At 38.0% G+C, this 17,443-nt stretch overlaps 1 protein-coding gene across 1 annotated transcript in view; it reads left to right on the forward strand.

The window, feature by feature from the left end:
• The first annotated feature begins 1,475 nt into the window (after nt 1–1,475).
• LONP2 (lon peptidase 2, peroxisomal) overlaps nt 1,476–17,443 on the forward strand; it is a 179,355-nt gene continuing 163,387 nt past the window's right edge. The window contains exons 1-2 of the mRNA XM_037816336.1: nt 1,476–1,820; nt 7,859–8,093. Of these exons, the coding sequence (XP_037672264.1) occupies nt 1,588–1,820; nt 7,859–8,093 (468 nt within the window). The 5' untranslated portion in view covers nt 1,476–1,587. The remainder of the gene's footprint in view (nt 1,821–7,858; nt 8,094–17,443) is intronic.

A 17,443-nucleotide genomic window follows, 5' to 3' on the forward strand; every position in this document is an offset into this window, starting at 1 on the left:
TGTATCCCTGGCACCTAGAAAAGCCTCTAGTACATAGTGGATGTTCAAAACGTATTTGTTTAGTGAATGATTGAAAGAAGGTACGACCACATTAGAGAAACAGATCAATAATTTTAGGCGAGAGCTTCCAAGTCCTGTGGTTTTGTCACCATCACAGAACCCAGTACACCTGACTTATGTCTTATCTTCCCTGTTGCACACAGAGAAACAAATTTCCATGTGGCCCATATCAGACTTAGTTGTCTATGGGGCTGTCACACTAGCTGAGACACTTGGACCTTGTCTTATGTTCCTTTTGCTACCCCTCTGCACTGGGCCCAGAGCCTGGCCCTTAGCAGTCCCTCAACAAACGCCAGTTGACTTGAATGGATTTTCAGTTCTCTCCTGGATTCTGAGAGCACTACTGGACTTCATAGTTGTAGAAAACTTTCTCTGAATCCACAGCCAAACCCAAGTCAAATACCCCATGAAGGAGCTCCCAATGGACAAAACTGAAACAGTTTGAAGACGAAAATACATACTGCTATCATTGCATTATAATCCATAGGAAAAATAAATTTCCGTGAGTCCATACTAACATAAATAGGTAATTGAATAAGTAAATAGGTGGGGGAGAAGGACAGCTCTTTCTTACAGTAGAATTCAATTAATAAATATAGAAATGTCTCCCCATAAGATACTTACTACTTAAAAAGAGAAAAATAGTAGTTTAGAGTGGAGAAACCTGGCAGATACCATTTTCACCAGATGATCAAGGTTAACATCACAGGTAGTGAGACATTTCACCATCACATATCATAAGAAAGGGATGTCACTACTGTGCTATTTGTGGCAAAAACACATAACATTGCTCTAACCATGAGAAATCATCAGCTAAATCCAAATTGAGGAACATTCTACAAAATAACTGACCAGTGCTCTTTAAAAGTATGAAAGTTTTTAAAAGATTGAGGAATTGTCACAGATCAGAGGAGAACAAGGATATATCATAACTAAATGAAAAGTGGGATCCTGAATTGGATCCCAGACCAGAAAAAGGACATCAGGGAAATGTTGGCTAATGTTGAATAAAGTCCACAGGTTAGGTATTAGTGATGTTAATTTCCAGATTTTGATAATTGTTCTATGATTGTATAAGATGTTAACAGGAGAATCCAGGTGAATGGTATATGAGAACTCTTTATTTTTGTAACATTTTGTAACCCTAGGATTAATTCAAATAAAAAGTTTTTTTTAAAAAAATTAAGAATGTACCATTTAAACACGCTCACCCTTCCAAACACAACATATGGGGTAGTTCTGTGGGTGAGGTTCACGGGAAAGAGAAGGCGAGGCCGGGAGAGTCGGGCATCGGAGCGGACTTGACAGGTGCTTCTTTTCGCATATCTACGACGCGCAACCCCTCCCCGGTGACCGCAAGAGGGGGCAGCGCGAAGCGGCGGCGATTGAGCCTGGGGGCGGGCCGTAGAGCGGGGCCGGAAGTCGCGCTGCTCCAGCGGCTGAGGCGATTCCGTCGCCTTCGAGTAGGTCGCACGGAGCTCTAGGCCAGGTTCTCTCGACGCCCTCCCAAGTGCAGCGGCCTTCGCCATGTCGTCGGTGAGCCCTATCCAGATCCCCAGCCGCCTCCCGCTGCTACTCACCCACGAGGGAGTCCTGTTGCCGGGGTCCACCATCCGCACCAGCGTAGACTCGGCCCGCAACCTGCAGCTGGTGCGGAACCGCCTGCTCAAGGGCACATCGCTGCAGAGCACTATCCTGGGCGTCATCCCCAACACACCCGACCCGGCCAGCGACGCGCAGGACCTGCCGCCGCTGCACAGGTAGGCCGGCGGCCCCGGCGGCGGGCGGCGCGGCCTCCTCCCGGGACCCGGACCCGGATCAGGGCCGGCCTTGGGGGGCGGCGGCTCCGGGCAGCTTTTGATGCCCGGCTCTATCTCTCCTTCAGTCCCCTCACTTGTAAAATGCGGGTGACAGATAGCTGTTTCTTCCACGTCAAATGAGGCCATTCGTGAAGTAATGCTTGACTCCCATGTCGACTCTACACCCGTAGCCGCTGCTGTTGTTAAATTTGCATTCCCTTCCCGGCTCGCGGTTCTTCGGACTCCTAGCTAGCCCATTGCTCTCAACTCTCCGGGCCCCTCCTTTTCTCTCCTTTCACCTTTCACCTTTCTCCTCCTATTTCCTTTCCTCCCAACCCCCCGCCTTTTAAAATCTTTTTTTTTCCCCCTTGACTGAGGCACTCCACACGTTTTCTTTTTCCTCTCCCATCCCAAACTGCAACACATCCGCACCCCCACCCCCTTTAACTTTTGGTTGCTTTTCTTCCACACTCCCTACCCACCCTTTCTCTTCTCCCCCAGTATTTTTGTTTTCCTTCTTAAAAAGCTTTTCCTGCTCACGTTTTCCCTTGTCTCCCTTTCTGGAACTTTCCTAGCGTCGTGCCTCTGTTCCTTCTCATAATCTTAACATTTCCTTAGGGGACAACTAGGACCTTATACCGCGGTCCTAGCTGTGCGTGTGTGACTTTGGGTGAGGGAATTAACCTGTGCATATTGCTTAATTCATTTGTAATTTGGAAACTAAAAAGCACTTTGGTGGGTTATGAAGATTAAATGAAATCAGGTATGTAGTCTGCTTTGCCCCATGCTTAAAATATAGCAGCACTGCCCAGTCTTGTGGCTGGTAGCCATCTGTGGCTATAGAACAGTTGGAATGTGGCTCCTCCACATTGAGACGTTCGAGTGACCAATTGTCCTGGCTTGCCCAGGATTGTTCTGGTTTCAGCATTGAAAACCCCAGGCAGACTGAGAACGTTGGTCACCCTAGATGTGTGATAACTGTACAGTGTGCACTAGATTTTGGAAATTTAGTATGAAGAATGTTTTTTTGGTTAATAACTTAATAAATTTTATTTTGATTACCTGTTGGAATGGTAATGTTTTGGCTGTTTGAGGTTAAGTAAAATATTAACATTTTGTCTGTTTCCTTTTAGCGTATAAGGTGACTACTAGAAAATTTAAAGTTACATATGAGTCTCACATTTTATTTCTGTTGGATAATCCTGATATATAGTATGCTCTCAACAAATGTTATCTTCACACTCACCTCCTAAGCCCCTGCCTCCTATCCTTAACTCTTCTTGAGGTGCTTTCCCAGTTTAGATCCCCACTTCTTCCCCTACAGTTATGTCTCTCCTTTAAATTAGATTTCCTAACTCTGGATGGATTTGGGAAGATTTAGGAATGCCTTATTTTTGCCGAAAATCTTGTGACTATATGTTTTTTTGAGGAGAGTTTGTAGCTTTCTTTAGATTCTCAAAGGAAATCAGTATCTCTCCTATTCCCTCCTAAAATACATATACTCAACAACCCATTTTTTGTCTGCATTGTGAAAGCCTTGTTTTTCTCAAGCACGGAAAACATTTTGGCTTCCATCTGATCTGTTTTGGTTATTGCTTGAGTGGAATTGAACACTTTCAAGTTTTAGTAAACTTTTTGATAGAGTTGGATTCTGATTTCCTTACATATGACACAACTCCTTAACCTCTGCTTTTTGCGCTCATGGTGTTTTGCTCTTTGTGTCCACTTAGTTGCCTGCTGAGGGGAGAGCATTCATGATTAGATTTTTAATTTTATTTTTATTATGCATATGTGTGATGATTACCATGTAAATTTTAACAGTAGATTTCAGTTATATTTTAAGTTTGAGTGACTGTTTGTTGTTGTTATTCTAGCAAGATTTTTGAAGGGTTTTAAATTTCTTTAAATACCTCCATAACAACAATAACTAAATTCTGCCTGGGAGTCATCACAGATAATGCAAAAACTGATGCTTGATGTTCATGTTGCTACCATTGTATCAACTGAGTAGCAATTTTAAAATTTAATAGCTTTAGTTAGGAAACATACATGGAAAATCTTTCATAGAATTCTAGAATTATAAGGACTCATCAGACCATTTAGTTATCCCAGAAATATTGTTTGCTACTTGAAAAGTCTATGTAGAAATTATTCTGCATCCCTTAGTAATAGATTCCAGGATCTTTTCTTTCTCTGATATGACCATTAAAATACTCTTTACTTTAAAAAAAAAAATGCTTTAATGGTAAAAATGTTGAGTTAACCATAACGTTAGTCAATTTCTAGACACAAATCTGCCCTTTCCCAGTTACCTGCTTTTCCCGTAGTACTCCAGAGGGAAGATCAGGGACTCCACTCCAGTCCTTTGTCTCCTTTGCACCATCCAGTTGACACTGGCTACAATCTTCAGGGAGCAACAGAAGTAATTTGCTCCCATGATATACAAAGTAGCAGTGCCAGATGTTGACTTACCTGAGTCACTTACTTGGTGGTTTTATACAGTGCAGCCCCCTTTCTGCATGTGAGTGTATAGGCATGGTGCCTGATACAGCAGCCGTTTTAGAAGAATAACTTTGGATTATCCATGCAGTGTAGAACTTGGCTCCCATGCCACCTTAGGATACCTTGCATTTCCTGCTTAACTGGATTGTACTTTTAGTGGCTCCTGAGTGACCCATTGTTTTCTTAGTGAAAATGGATAATAATTTAGCACTACCTGTACAGTCTCTTTCCATGAATTTCAACATAGTCATCCATTCTTCTTCCAGTCTTACCTTCAGGGTACATGGCTTCATTTCCTCAAAGTGCTGATTTCTCAATTTCTCTTCATTTGTTGCCCCAAATCATCAAATTATATTCATCAAATTCATCAAAATCATCTATTCAGGAATTTAAATAGGGTGACACCAAGATAAAAATAAAAAGAGCACTTCTTTCCCAGAAGTGTTACTTTTCTCTTGCTTCCAGGGCTTTGGAGAAGTGCTTCTCTTCATTAAGTGTCATTAAGATGTCAATATTAGACAGTAAATAATAGCTGTGCTTTCCAGCATCTCAGCTATTTGGAAGCTATGTTAATAATTTATTTTTACACTTCTTATAGGTACAAACTCACGTTGTCAGTTGTGGTGGGAAAAGGGTAAAATTTGTCACAAACCTAATACAACTACCCTTTTTGCTACTTCATAGCTTTGTAATCATGGGTAACTAATTTGTTTAATCCTTTCTGAGTTTCGATTTTTGTTTCATAATAAGTAGATAGTGCTGCCTTCCTCTTAATGTTGAAGGGAGGTATATAATAATATAATTCTTGCATAAACCTTTACTAAACTGCAAAACGTTCTAAACCTATATGCTAGTGATGTTATCATTCCCAAAATGGATAGTTTTAAATGTTGTTTTCACAAATGTGGTAGTGGGGAGCCCATGTTCTGAACCATATTTCAGTATGGGTAGAACTGAACTAGCATCTTTACAAAGATTGAGGATCTCTTGGAAAATTGAGGATTCCAGGGCTTTAAAGTTTGTTTGTTTAAAAAAAAAAAAGGTAAGTGCTTGGTAGAGAGACCAGAGTTTAGATATTTATATAATATTCTCATCTTGGAAAACTGCTTTTTAGTGCTTTTAGATTTCCTAACATAAGAGGTGGCGGTTCTCAAATACTTTTGTAACTCTCATAATATATGTCAGTTTACAAATTACACAAATCATACCCATTGTAGTCAGACCTTGTTTGGGTTAAAATAATATTTTACATACTCTGAAGGTAGATCCCAGTTAGGAGTTTCCAAAGTGCTTTAAGCGCTAACAATATCAGAGTAATGATGGTGTGGACTTCCAGAGCTTCTCCCTAAAGGGGAAGAACACACTTACTTTAATATATAAATTTGGATCAGTTTTGGCAAAATCAATAATGTTACTATTTAGTTGTGCCTAATAAAGTGCTTGTTAACGGAAGAGCTAGACTATTTAGGAAAGATGCCTAACGATATAAAGCCTTCTGTGAATCATAGTTGGAAGGGAGGTATTTGGTCAATTAAATATTTTGTTTACTTAATACCTATATTTATGTAAAAAGCTTGGAGTTCAGGATATATAGAACTTGTCTAAAATAACAATATATGTGGTCCTTTTCCACAATGCTTTTCATACAAAATGTCTTTCACCGGGTCTCTGTTTCTAGCCATCTAATTTCACAGATCATGGTGGTGTTTTTTTTTTTTTTTTTAAAGCGGGATGTGTGTGTGTGTGTGTGTGTTGTGTGTGTGGTACATACTAATCAACTATAAGTGAATGGTAAGCACTAATAACACATTTATATAAAGGTTATATATAACCTTTATATATTTTGTCTCATCATAGAGAAACGTAATGTAAATCTAATCTCTTCAATCTGGAACATCTTCCTTTTCACAGTTAGCAAAAGTATTTTATTTGCTTTATGAGAAAAGTCATTTTTACAGACTTAGTAATTAAATTTATCTCCCAATCTGGAGGTTTGCATTTCTCTTATCTCTCTCGTGTCTCTCATTGGTTTCTAGTTTATAAACCCTTTTGGCAAGGGATCCAGTTTCTTGTCTGTGGATGTTTCTTGTTGTATATAGAACTGTGAATTCTTTCAGCATTGGGTAAAAACATTAATGACCATAATCTGCAATAAATTGGTTTTAGCTGGCATCTGCTCAATTCGGGTATTGCTCATCTTCTCATGCAACCTGAGTTGATTTTCAGGAAATAGAAAATATAACCTACGTTGATTAATGACTGGAGAAAAGCAGCCACGACACAAATAACTCACAATAATAAATAGTTGCCAAATCATTTCAGGTTTTTAAGATATTTGATGTTTTTCCTCCCCACCAAATTGTCCTCCTAATTGTCTGCTTAAGTTATTGTTTAAATTAGTTTTTATCTCCCCACATGGTATGACTGAAAAAATGGTAAGGAATGATGGACATAGCTCAAATTAACTCGGTGGCAGAGGAAAGCCACCAAAGAATTTGAAATTTATCAATGGTCACGTAATCTACAGAATGAATAATTTGTAAGGAAGTAATTAAGAATTAACTGTATTAAGTAAACAGATTCACTAAAATTTTCACTGACTGGATTTGCATATAATTTCATGTTTGACTGGATATTGTAGTGTTACTATTTACTAGGCTCTCCTGAAATTCTAACCCTCTCGGTGGCTGAAGGGAGACAGTGTTATTTTAATTTGGATTATGGAAGCATTTTCTGAGTGTTGATCTTTAAATTTTCTGTAATTTATGCCTTAGCTTGGATGAAACGTCCCTTCTGTGGATTAGGTTTATATGTGACTTGGTTGGTATTGCATGTTCTGATAAGGAATGAAGGCATATTTTATTTAATTTTCTCAAATAGTATTAGGAATAGAACTAGGTATTTACCTTCTTGAGATACAGGTTTTTATCTAACTGTCCTCACTCTGTGACAGTGTGTGGCTTCTAATATTTAACCCCCACATTTAGAAGTTAAATAGAAGTTATATAGATGATTTATATAAAAAAAACCGCCTTGATGTTGGCAGCAGAACTGGTATTGGAACAGAAATATCTCGGATTGGATTACATCTTTCTGTTTATGTTATATCTGATTACAGTGCTAATATTTACTCTGATGTAAGATTGCTTTATTCCCAGTTGGCAGACTTAATTTAAGTTGTATAATTGTCAACCAACTACTTCTCTTAAGTTTTTATGTTTAAATAATCCAAATGTTTAGGAAGTCCTACCTAATTTTTAAAGGAGGTGCTTATTATGGTGAGATGAACTGACTGTTTTGTCCCATAGCTGGATGGTAGTGACTTAACAGACCACACACTGAGTGCTAAATTAAATAGAGAACTAATTAGCTTATGTTTTAGACATTCTTTTGGGGTTTTTAAAAATGAATTTCTCAGAAAAGGTGACAGTTTTTAGGTGAATTTCTGTTCTACCATACTGAATGTTTGTAATACCAACTTTTCATGTGTTTTTCAGGATTGGGACAGCTGCACTGGCGATTCAGGTTGTAGGCAGTAACTGGCCCAAACCACACTATACTTTACTGATTACGGGACTCTGCCGTTTCCAGATTATACAGGTGTTGAAAGAGAAGCCATATCCTGTTGCTGAAGTGGAACAGTTGGACCGACTTGAGGAATTTCCCAATACCTGTAAGCCTAGGGAGGAGCTAGGAGAACTCTCAGATCAGTTTTACAAATATGCGGTACAAGTGAGTTGCTTTCATTTGTTTCCTTAAAACTCTTTTTCTTTGGTTCCTTTGCTGCCTGCCCTAAGATATGATGAATTTGTTGGGTAGTGGAGTTTTGGGGTAGTGTAAGTTTAAATGATTTAATATAATATTGTAAAATACAATTTTCATTGCTTTTGTCTGAGATTGTGCCAAAATCATTCCAAGACTTATTAGCCCACCATTTCTAAAGATGTTCTAAAGTTATTTCTAGAGCTTCCCTTATATAAGTTTCAGTGTCTCCAAATAAGATAGTTATTAAACTTAAATGTTAAAGTCAAAAATTAAGCACAGCTTATCAGGAGAATGGTTATTGTAATGGTCCCTAGATGGTAAGCTTTTACAGCAGTCACAGCTGTTCCTGAGTTGTAATGGTTACCTCTAAATTCTGAGATGCTGAACTCTTTATGTATAACCTGGTCAGTCTGTGGAACTTTGGGTATCTGTGTGACACCTGAAACTCAGAGCTAGAGCTCGGCAGCTATGAATGTCAGTATTACCTCATACAGCAACTGTTTAAAAAGCTGAAAAAGAGTTCAGACCTCAATTAGAGATGTGAGTGAAGTGGATCTGGTTAGGACTAAAGCAAATTAGGCCAAAGGGTAAAGGACGATATTGACTGTGTTTTAAAACTTCAACTTCTGTGTGAGACCAAGTGAAGAGCTGTTTATTTGGTGCAGGATCTATATTTTCTGCAGCACACTAAATAATTTAACTTGTACAGTCAGTTTATTCAAAAACCATGATTACATGGAACTTTGAATAGGAAGAGAGATTTGGTAGGTTTATGCAGGTTAGTGTGAAATTCTAATACATCCCAAAGTAATTTGGGCAGAGAATGAGGATATGTTTGCAGGGCCCCCCTGGGGAACTGGGGAAAAATGCAGAAATGTTGGACTTCCCCACCTGGGTTGTTACTGGTATTCTCGCAAATGTTGAGACTGACTGGTTGGATGAGCCCTTGATCTTGGGGTGTGCCCTTCTGAAGCTTGTGGCTGCAAAGGACAGGCTGAGGCTACTTATCATTGTGCCTATGAGTCCCCCAGAGAACCTCTTTTGTTGCTCAATGTTGCTCTCTCTCTCTCTAAGCCTGCACAGCCTTCTACATGGGACATGATTCCCAGGGGTATAAATCTCCCTGGCAATGTGGGACATGACTACCAGGGATGAGCCTGGACCCAGCATCATGGGATTGAGAAAATCTTCTTGACCAAAAGGGGGAACAGAAGTGAAACAAAATAAAGTGTCAGTGGCTGAGAGATTTCAAATGAAGTCAAGAGGTCACTCTGGAGGGCATTCTTATGTGCTATATAGATATCCCTTTTTAGTTTTCAGTGTATTGGAATGGCTAGAAGGAAATACCTGAAACTGTCAAAGTGCAACCCAGTAGCCTTGATTTTTGAAGATGACTGCATAACTATGTAGCTTACATGGTGTGACTGTGTGATTGTGAAAACTTGTGACTCACACTCCCTTTGTCCAGTGTATGGACAGATGAGTAGAAAAATGGAGACAAAAGGTAAATGAATAAGAGGAAAGGATGAGGGAGATGGGATGTTTTGGGTGCTCTTTTTTACCTTTTTTGGGGGGGAAGTAAGGAAAATATTTAAAAGTTGATTCCGGTGATGAATGCATAACTATATGTTGGTACTGTGAATAGTTGATTGTACACTGTGGATGAATGTAGAGTATGTGAATGTATCCCAATAAAATTGTATTTAAAAAACAGATTGAGGAGCAGCATAATATCTCTGTAGACAATAAAAGCACACTGGAAAGACAAAAAGTCAAAAATTAAAATACTGCACAAAGTAATTTGTCACTAAAATATATAGGCACGAAATTATATGTTATATTGGTTGAGAAGACAAAGTCACACTATACCTGGCATTAACTATTGAAGAGTAAGCCCGTGGTGGGCTGATTTCCAGTTAATTGAGGCTAAAACCTCAGTTAATTAGAATTCCGGGAAAGAAGCACACATTAGGGATGTGTTAAATATTTGATACCTTTAATTCCAGGTTATTGAGGCTTTTTTTAGATTTAACAGAAAGAACCCTCATCCCCGTTGTTTCAGATATATTGAGATATCTCCATTGTATCACTGTTGTTGAGATATACTATAAAATGTAGTCATCTACTCTTTGTTATAATCCTGCGAATATTACTGAATCTAAGAAGATCGCGTAGTATCTCAAGGTCTTGTTATGAAAATCATAAGTCATTGAAAAGTGTGGACAAGTGTTCATAGCTTATGGTATTTGTACCTGCTATGACATTTGAAGAGACACGCTTGTAGTGTGGTGAACGACAAAAGTAAAGTAGAGAAATTTAAAGCTGTAATTTCTGCAAGGACTTTTACTCTGAAGAAAGAAACTTTGTTTTGAGAACCGGAATTAGTGAATATGCTATTTAAGAATGGAAGAACTATAGAGAAATAGAATTTCTTTTCCTTTTCCTGGGTAATGCTCCCTGGGTCTTTCTTTGTTCTCCTGTTGGACACAGTTTCATAGCTTTTTCCACTTTGCTTTTTAGTTCTCCCCACTTTGAATCTACAGAATTTTTTTAAACGTGTAAATTTCTATAATGACAAAGGAATTTTTAGAGAGAAACAAATCATCATAAATTTTACTACCGGAATACCTCTAACTTAATTTTTTCTTGTCTTCTGGTCGTGATTCATAGCCAGTTTTGTGTTTTGTTTTTATATCCATGTCCAGTTTTCATATTAAGTACTTTAAATTCAATACCTTTATCAATTTCATTGAGTTAGGATATCATAATTTTATCATTCCTCTTTTTTAGACATTAAGATTATTTCCAATTGATGCTTTTCATTTTATCCCGTCTACTTCTACAGCACTCATCATCTCTCACTTTGTCTTCTCCCGTAGCTTCCTACTTGATCTCTTAGTTTCTTCTATCTCTAAGCCAACCTGTTCACTGAGTCTTCTTTAAAAAAAGTTTGGGGCTTACCTCTCCCCTGAGTAAAATGGTTATAGGATAAAATCCATATTTCTCAGTGTGACATTAAGGCCCTTCACAACTTGGCCTAGGCCTATCTATCTCGCCTTAATTCTAGTTGCTTCCAGATACACATCTGTCATTCTAGCCACTGAACCCCAAAAACTCTGATGTCATGTTCTTTCATTTCTTTATGATTTTGCCTTTTGTTCTCTGTGTTGAAAGTGCTCTTCCTTCTCTGTATTTTCAAATTCTGTTTGTATTTTCCCTGCTCCTGTAGGCTGTTGTTGCTTTCTGTTGCTTTCACAATCCTTTATACATATCTTCTAATTTAATTGTATCACATTGTATTGAAATTTATCTTATAAGTCTGTTTCCCATACCAAACTTAAATTCATCCCTGCTTTAACCATCTTTAACTAAGCAGTATATTGTATCTAGCAAATATTATATATACTTAATAAGTGTTTGGGGAATGAGTTTCAATGATTTTTAGTTTATTTTCTTAGGATGAATTTCTAGGAGCAAAGGTCTTCAAATTTTATCTTCATCTCCCACCTGAACAGCTTCATCATAATTATACTTTAATTCCCTTGAGTTTAAGCTGATAATGAATGGATTCCTAAATTACAATGTTTTTAGAAAGGTTTGATCATTACTGGCATGTGAAATCTTACTAGAGTGACTACATGAGGACTCAGTATATCTTTCGTGAAATGGTAGGTACAAACAGAATTTTGCTGTGCTAGCCACTCTCCAGTCTTTGTCACATAATGTAACAAAGGTGTATTTCCCTCCTGTTTCTTGCCTTACACTGGTAGATGCAATGATCTGCCCGTTACAGTCACTTAGAGACCCAGGTTGATTAGAGACTTCTCAAGACATGCTTTCCTCATCACTGAGGCAGGAAAAAGAAATATGGCAGATCTCTCAGTGACATTTAATGCTTCTGCCCAGAAGTAACTAGTACTTTCTCATTTGTTTCACGGATCAAAGCAACACTTATAGCCATGTCTGTATTCAAAGAGGTAAACAGTAATCCTTCCATATATCCGGAAGAAAAAGGGAATCTTTATCAGTAGCCCTAATGACTACCATTGCTGAAAGCTTGCCTTGGGCTTAATCTGTATTAACTCCAGGATGTACCTGGAAGTTGTTTTTCTACATATCATTCAGATTCTGTGCTTAGATACTAATTAATCAAAATGTTATACTAAGAATCAATATTTCAGCTATTGACTGGTTATTATAAAATAACATCAGCTGCTTAACTCTGAGGTTCCTGACAGAAACTATGTTTTATTCGTCTCTGTATTCCTAGCCTAGTAACTAATACATGAAAGTACCTGGTAAATGTTTGTGATTGTTACTGAATTGAAACAACAGCGGAACCTGCCCTTATTTCAATATAAACTGATGTCTTTGTTTTGTTTGCATCTAAAAAAAAAAAAAAAAAAGAAGTACTTGGGATGTAGTAACACATTTTGTACTAGGTAGGTGTCCTTCTTTTCCAGTATCATACTAAAACCAGCATTTTAAAATAATTTAACAAATTCTACATGAAAATATCTCTGCATTTTTGGTATTTTGTTATTGCTTATACAGTTAGCATGAGATCAACAAAAATAGTATTTTAAGCATATTTGAATGGTTACAGCTAAAACTTCTGTAGTTCCCTTGCCCAACTCCCACCTGTTTCCCCAAATTATTAAACTGCTATGATTAAGATATATGGGTTCAGGATGGCAACACAAACAATAAATCCTCAGAAACTTTTCTCAATCAACTCTGTGCTTACCTACAAGAAGGTGAAATTATCTCTTATTTTTGCTTAATGAAATCACTGGTAGTATGCTCTGAACCTGACAGAACCTTCCCACTGCCAGAGCGTGGCTTTTGAGTTGTTTTTATCAAAATGGAACATATTAATAGACAGGCCACCTTAGATAAGTCACAGAGTTATGAAACATAAAACCCCTTCCTTTATTAGGTGAAATAGTAATTACTCTATCACATTAATAATTGTGCTATATTTAAAAGTTTATGAAAGAAGAATTTTATTGTAATTGTGACTGACTGGTATCTCTGTCTCTAGAATATTATCTGCTGCTTAAGAGAAGCTTAAAACATGCATGTTTAAATAAACTAATGAAGTATATTCATGATCAGTGCCTGGACTAGGATGATGCAAAAGAGGCATTTACCCTAATCCTGGCTATGCTTATGGTACTGTTCTAATTTGCCTTCCCTCAAGATCGTTTTTTATTTAACCTTACACTAAGTCCAGACTTACACTTTTTTTTTATCTTCATTTTATTGAGATATATTCACATACCACGCAGTCATACAAAACAAATCGTACTTTTGATTGTTCACAGTACCATTACACAGCTGTACATTCATCACCTAAATCAATCCCTGACACCTTCATTAGCACACACACAAAAATAACAAGAATAATAATTAGAGTGAAAAAGAGCAATTGAAGTAAAAAAGAACACTGGGTACCTTTGTCTGTTTGTTTCCTTCCCCTATTTTTCTACTCATCCATCCATAAACTAGACAAAGTGGAGTGTGGTCCTTATGGCTTTCCCAATCCCATTGTCACCCCTCATAAGCTACATTTTTATACAACTGTCTTCGAGATTCATGGGTTCTGGGTTGTAGTTTGATAGTTTCAGGTATCCACCACCAGCTACCCCAATTCTTTAGAACCTAAAAAGGGTTGTCTAAAGTGTGCATAAGAGTGCCCACCAGAGTGACCTCTCGGCTCCTTTTGGAATCTCTCTGCCACTGAAGCTTATTTCATTTCCTTTCACATCCCCCTTTTGGTCAAGAAGATGTTCTCCGTCCCACGATGCCAGGTCTACATTCCTCCCCGGGAGTCATATTCCACGTTGCCAGGGAGATTCACTCCCCTGGGTGTCTGATCCCACGTAGGGGGGAGGGCAGTGATTTCACCTTTCAAGTTGGCTTAGCCAGAGAGAGAGGGCCACATCTGAGCAACAAAGAGGCATTCGGGAGGAGGCTCTTAGGCACAACCATAGGGAGGCCTAGCCTCTCCTTTGCAGCAACCGTCTTCCCAAGGGTAAAACCTATGGTAGAGGGCTCAACCCATCAAACCACCAGTCCCCTATGTCTGTGGTCATGTTAGCAACCATGGAGGTGGGGTAGGCCAATACCCCTGCATTCTCCACAGGCTCCTCAAGGGGGCACTACATCTTTTTTTTTCCTTGTTTTTCTTTTTTTTTTTTTTAACTTTCCCTTCTTTTTTAAATCAACTGTATGGAAAAAAAGTTAAAAAGAAAACAAACATACAATAAAAGAACATTTCAAAGAGACCATAACAAGGGAGTAAGAAAAAGACAACTAACCTAAGATAACTGCTTAACGTCTAACATGTTCCTACTTTACCCCAAGAAAGTTACCTAATATAGCAACATTTCTGTGAACTTGCTCCTACTATATCCATCAGAAATTAACAGACCATAGTCATTCCTGGGCATCCCCAGAACGTTAAATAGCTTATCTGTTCTTCTTGGATTATTGTTCCCCCTTCCTTAATTGGTCTCTATTGCTAGTTCCCCTACATTCTACATTATAAACCATTTGTTTTACATTTTTCAAAGTTCACATTAGTGGTAGCATATAATATTTGTCCTTTTGTGCCTGGCTTATTTCGCTCAGCATTATGTCTTCAAGGTTCATCCATGTTGTCATATGTTTCACGAGATCGTTCCTTCTTACTGCCGCGTAGTATTCCATCGTGTGTATCTACCACATTTTATTTATCCACTCATCTGTTGAAGGACATTTGGGTTGTTTCCATCTCTTGGCAATTGTGAATAATGCTGCTATGAACATTGGCGTGCAGATATCTGTTCGTGTCACTGCTTTCCGATCTTCCGGGTATATACCGAGAAGTGCAATCGCTGGATCGAATGGTAACTCTATATCTAGTTTTCTAAGGAACTGCCAGACTGACTTCCAGAGTGGCTGAACCATTATACAGTCCCACCAACAATGAATAAGAGTTCCAATTTCTCCACATCCCCTCCAGCATTTGTAGTTTCCTGTTTGTTTAATGGCAGCCATTCTAACTGGTGTTAGATGGTATCTCATTGTGGTTTTAATTTGCATCTCTCTAATAGCTAGTGAAGCTGAACATTTTTTCATGTGTTTCTTGGCCATTTGTATTTCCTCTTCAGAGAACTGTCTTTTCATATCTTTTGCCCATTTTATAATTGGGCTGTCTGTACTATTGTCATTGAGTTGTAGGATTTCTTTATATATGCAAGATATCAGTCTTTTGTCAGATACATGGTTTCCAAAAATTTTTTCCCATTGAGTTGGCTGCCTCTTTACCTTTTTGAGAAATTCCTTTGAGGTACAGAAACTTCTAAGCTTGAGGAGTTCCCATTTATCTGTTTTCTCTTTTGTTGCTTGTGCTTTGGGTGTAAAGTCTAGGAAGTGGCCGCCTAATACAAGGTCTTGAAGATGTTTTCCTACATTATCTTCTAGGAGTTTTATGGTACTTTCTTTTATATTGAGATCTTTGGTCCATTTTGAGTTAATTTTTGTGTAGGGGGTGAGGTAGGGGTCCTCTTTCATTCTTTTGGATATGGATATCCAACTCTCCCAGCCCCATTTGTTGAATAGACCATTATGACTCAGTTCAGTGACTTTGGGGGCCTTATCAAAGATCAGTCGGCCATAGATCTGAGGGTCTATCTCTGAATTCTCAATTCGATTCCATTGATCTATATGTCTATCTTTGTGCCAGTGCCATGCTGTTTTGGCAACTGTGGCTTTATAATAAGCTTCAAAGTCAGGGAGTGTAAGTCCTCCCACTTCGTTTTTCTTTTTTAGAGTGTCTTTAGCAATTCGAGGCATCTTCCCTTTTCAAATAAATTTGATAACTAGCTTTTCCAAGTCTGCAAAGTAGGTTGTTGGAATTTTGATTGGGATTGCATTGAATCTGTAGATGAGTTTGGGTAGAATTGACATCTTAATGACATTTAGTCTTCCTATCCATGAACATGGAATATTTTTCCATCTTTTAAGGTCCCCTTCTATTTCTTTTAGTAGAGTTATGTAGTTTTCTTTGTATAGGTCTTCTACATCTTTGGTTAAGTTTATTCCTAAGTACTTGATTTTTTTAGTTGCTATTGAAAATGGTATCTTTTTCTTGAGTGTCTCTTCAGTTTGTTCATTTCTAGCATATAGAAACATTACTGACTTATGTGCATTAATCTTGTATCCCGCTACTTTGCTAAATTTGTTTATTAGCTCTAGTAGCTGTATCGTCGATTTCTCAGGGTTTTCTAGATATAAGATCATATCATCTGCAAACAATGACAGTTTTACTTCTTCTTTTCCAATTTGGATGCCTTTTATTTCTTTGTCTTGCCGGATTGCCCTGGCTAGCACTTCCAGCACAATGTTGAATAACAGTGGTGACAGCGGGCATCCTTGTCTTGTTCCTGATCTTAGAGGGAAGGCTTTCAGTCTCTCACCATTGAGTACTATGCTGGCTGTGGGTTTTTCATATATGCTCTTTATCATGTTGAGGAAGTTTCCTTCAATTCCTACCTTTTGAAGTGTTTTTATCAAAAAGGGATGTTGGATTTTGTCAAATGCTTTTTCAGCATCTATTGAGATGATCAATTGATTTTTCCCTTTTGACTTGTTAATGTGTTGTAATACATTGATTGATTTTCTTGTGTTGAACCATCCTTGCATGCCTGGAATAAACCCCACTTGGTCATGGTGTATGATTTTTTTAATGTGTCTTTGGATTCGATTTACAAGTATTTTGTTGAGGATTTTTGCATCTATATTCATTAGGGAGATTGGCCGGTAGTTTTCCTTTTTTGTAGCATCTTTGCCTGGTTTTGGTATTAGATTGATGTTAGCTTCATAAAATGAGTTAGGTAGTGTTCCATTTTCTTCAGTGTTTTGAAAGAGTTTGAGTAAGATTGGTGTCAGTTCTTTCTGGAAAGTTTGGTAGAATTCCCCTGTGAAGCCATCTGGCCCTGGGCATTTGTTTGTGGGAAGATTTTTGATGACTGATTGGATCTCTTTGCTTGTGATGGGTTGGTTGAGGTCTTCTATTTCTTCTCTGGTCAGTCTAGGTTGTTCATATGTTTCCAGGAAATTGTCCATTTCTTCTACATTATCCAGTTTGTTGCCATACAGTTGTTCATAATATCCTCTTATAATTTTTTTAATTTCTTCAGGATCTGCAGTTATGTCACCTTTTTCATTCATTATTTTGTTTATATGGGTCTTCTGTCTTTTTGATTTTGTCAGTCTAGCTAGGGGCTTGTCAATCTTGTTGATCTTCTCAAAGAACCAACTTTTGGTGA

This window comes from Choloepus didactylus, chromosome 22, assembly GCF_015220235.1.
Source record: "Choloepus didactylus isolate mChoDid1 chromosome 22, mChoDid1.pri, whole genome shotgun sequence".
Taxonomy (NCBI): Eukaryota; Metazoa; Chordata; class Mammalia; order Pilosa; family Megalonychidae; genus Choloepus; species Choloepus didactylus.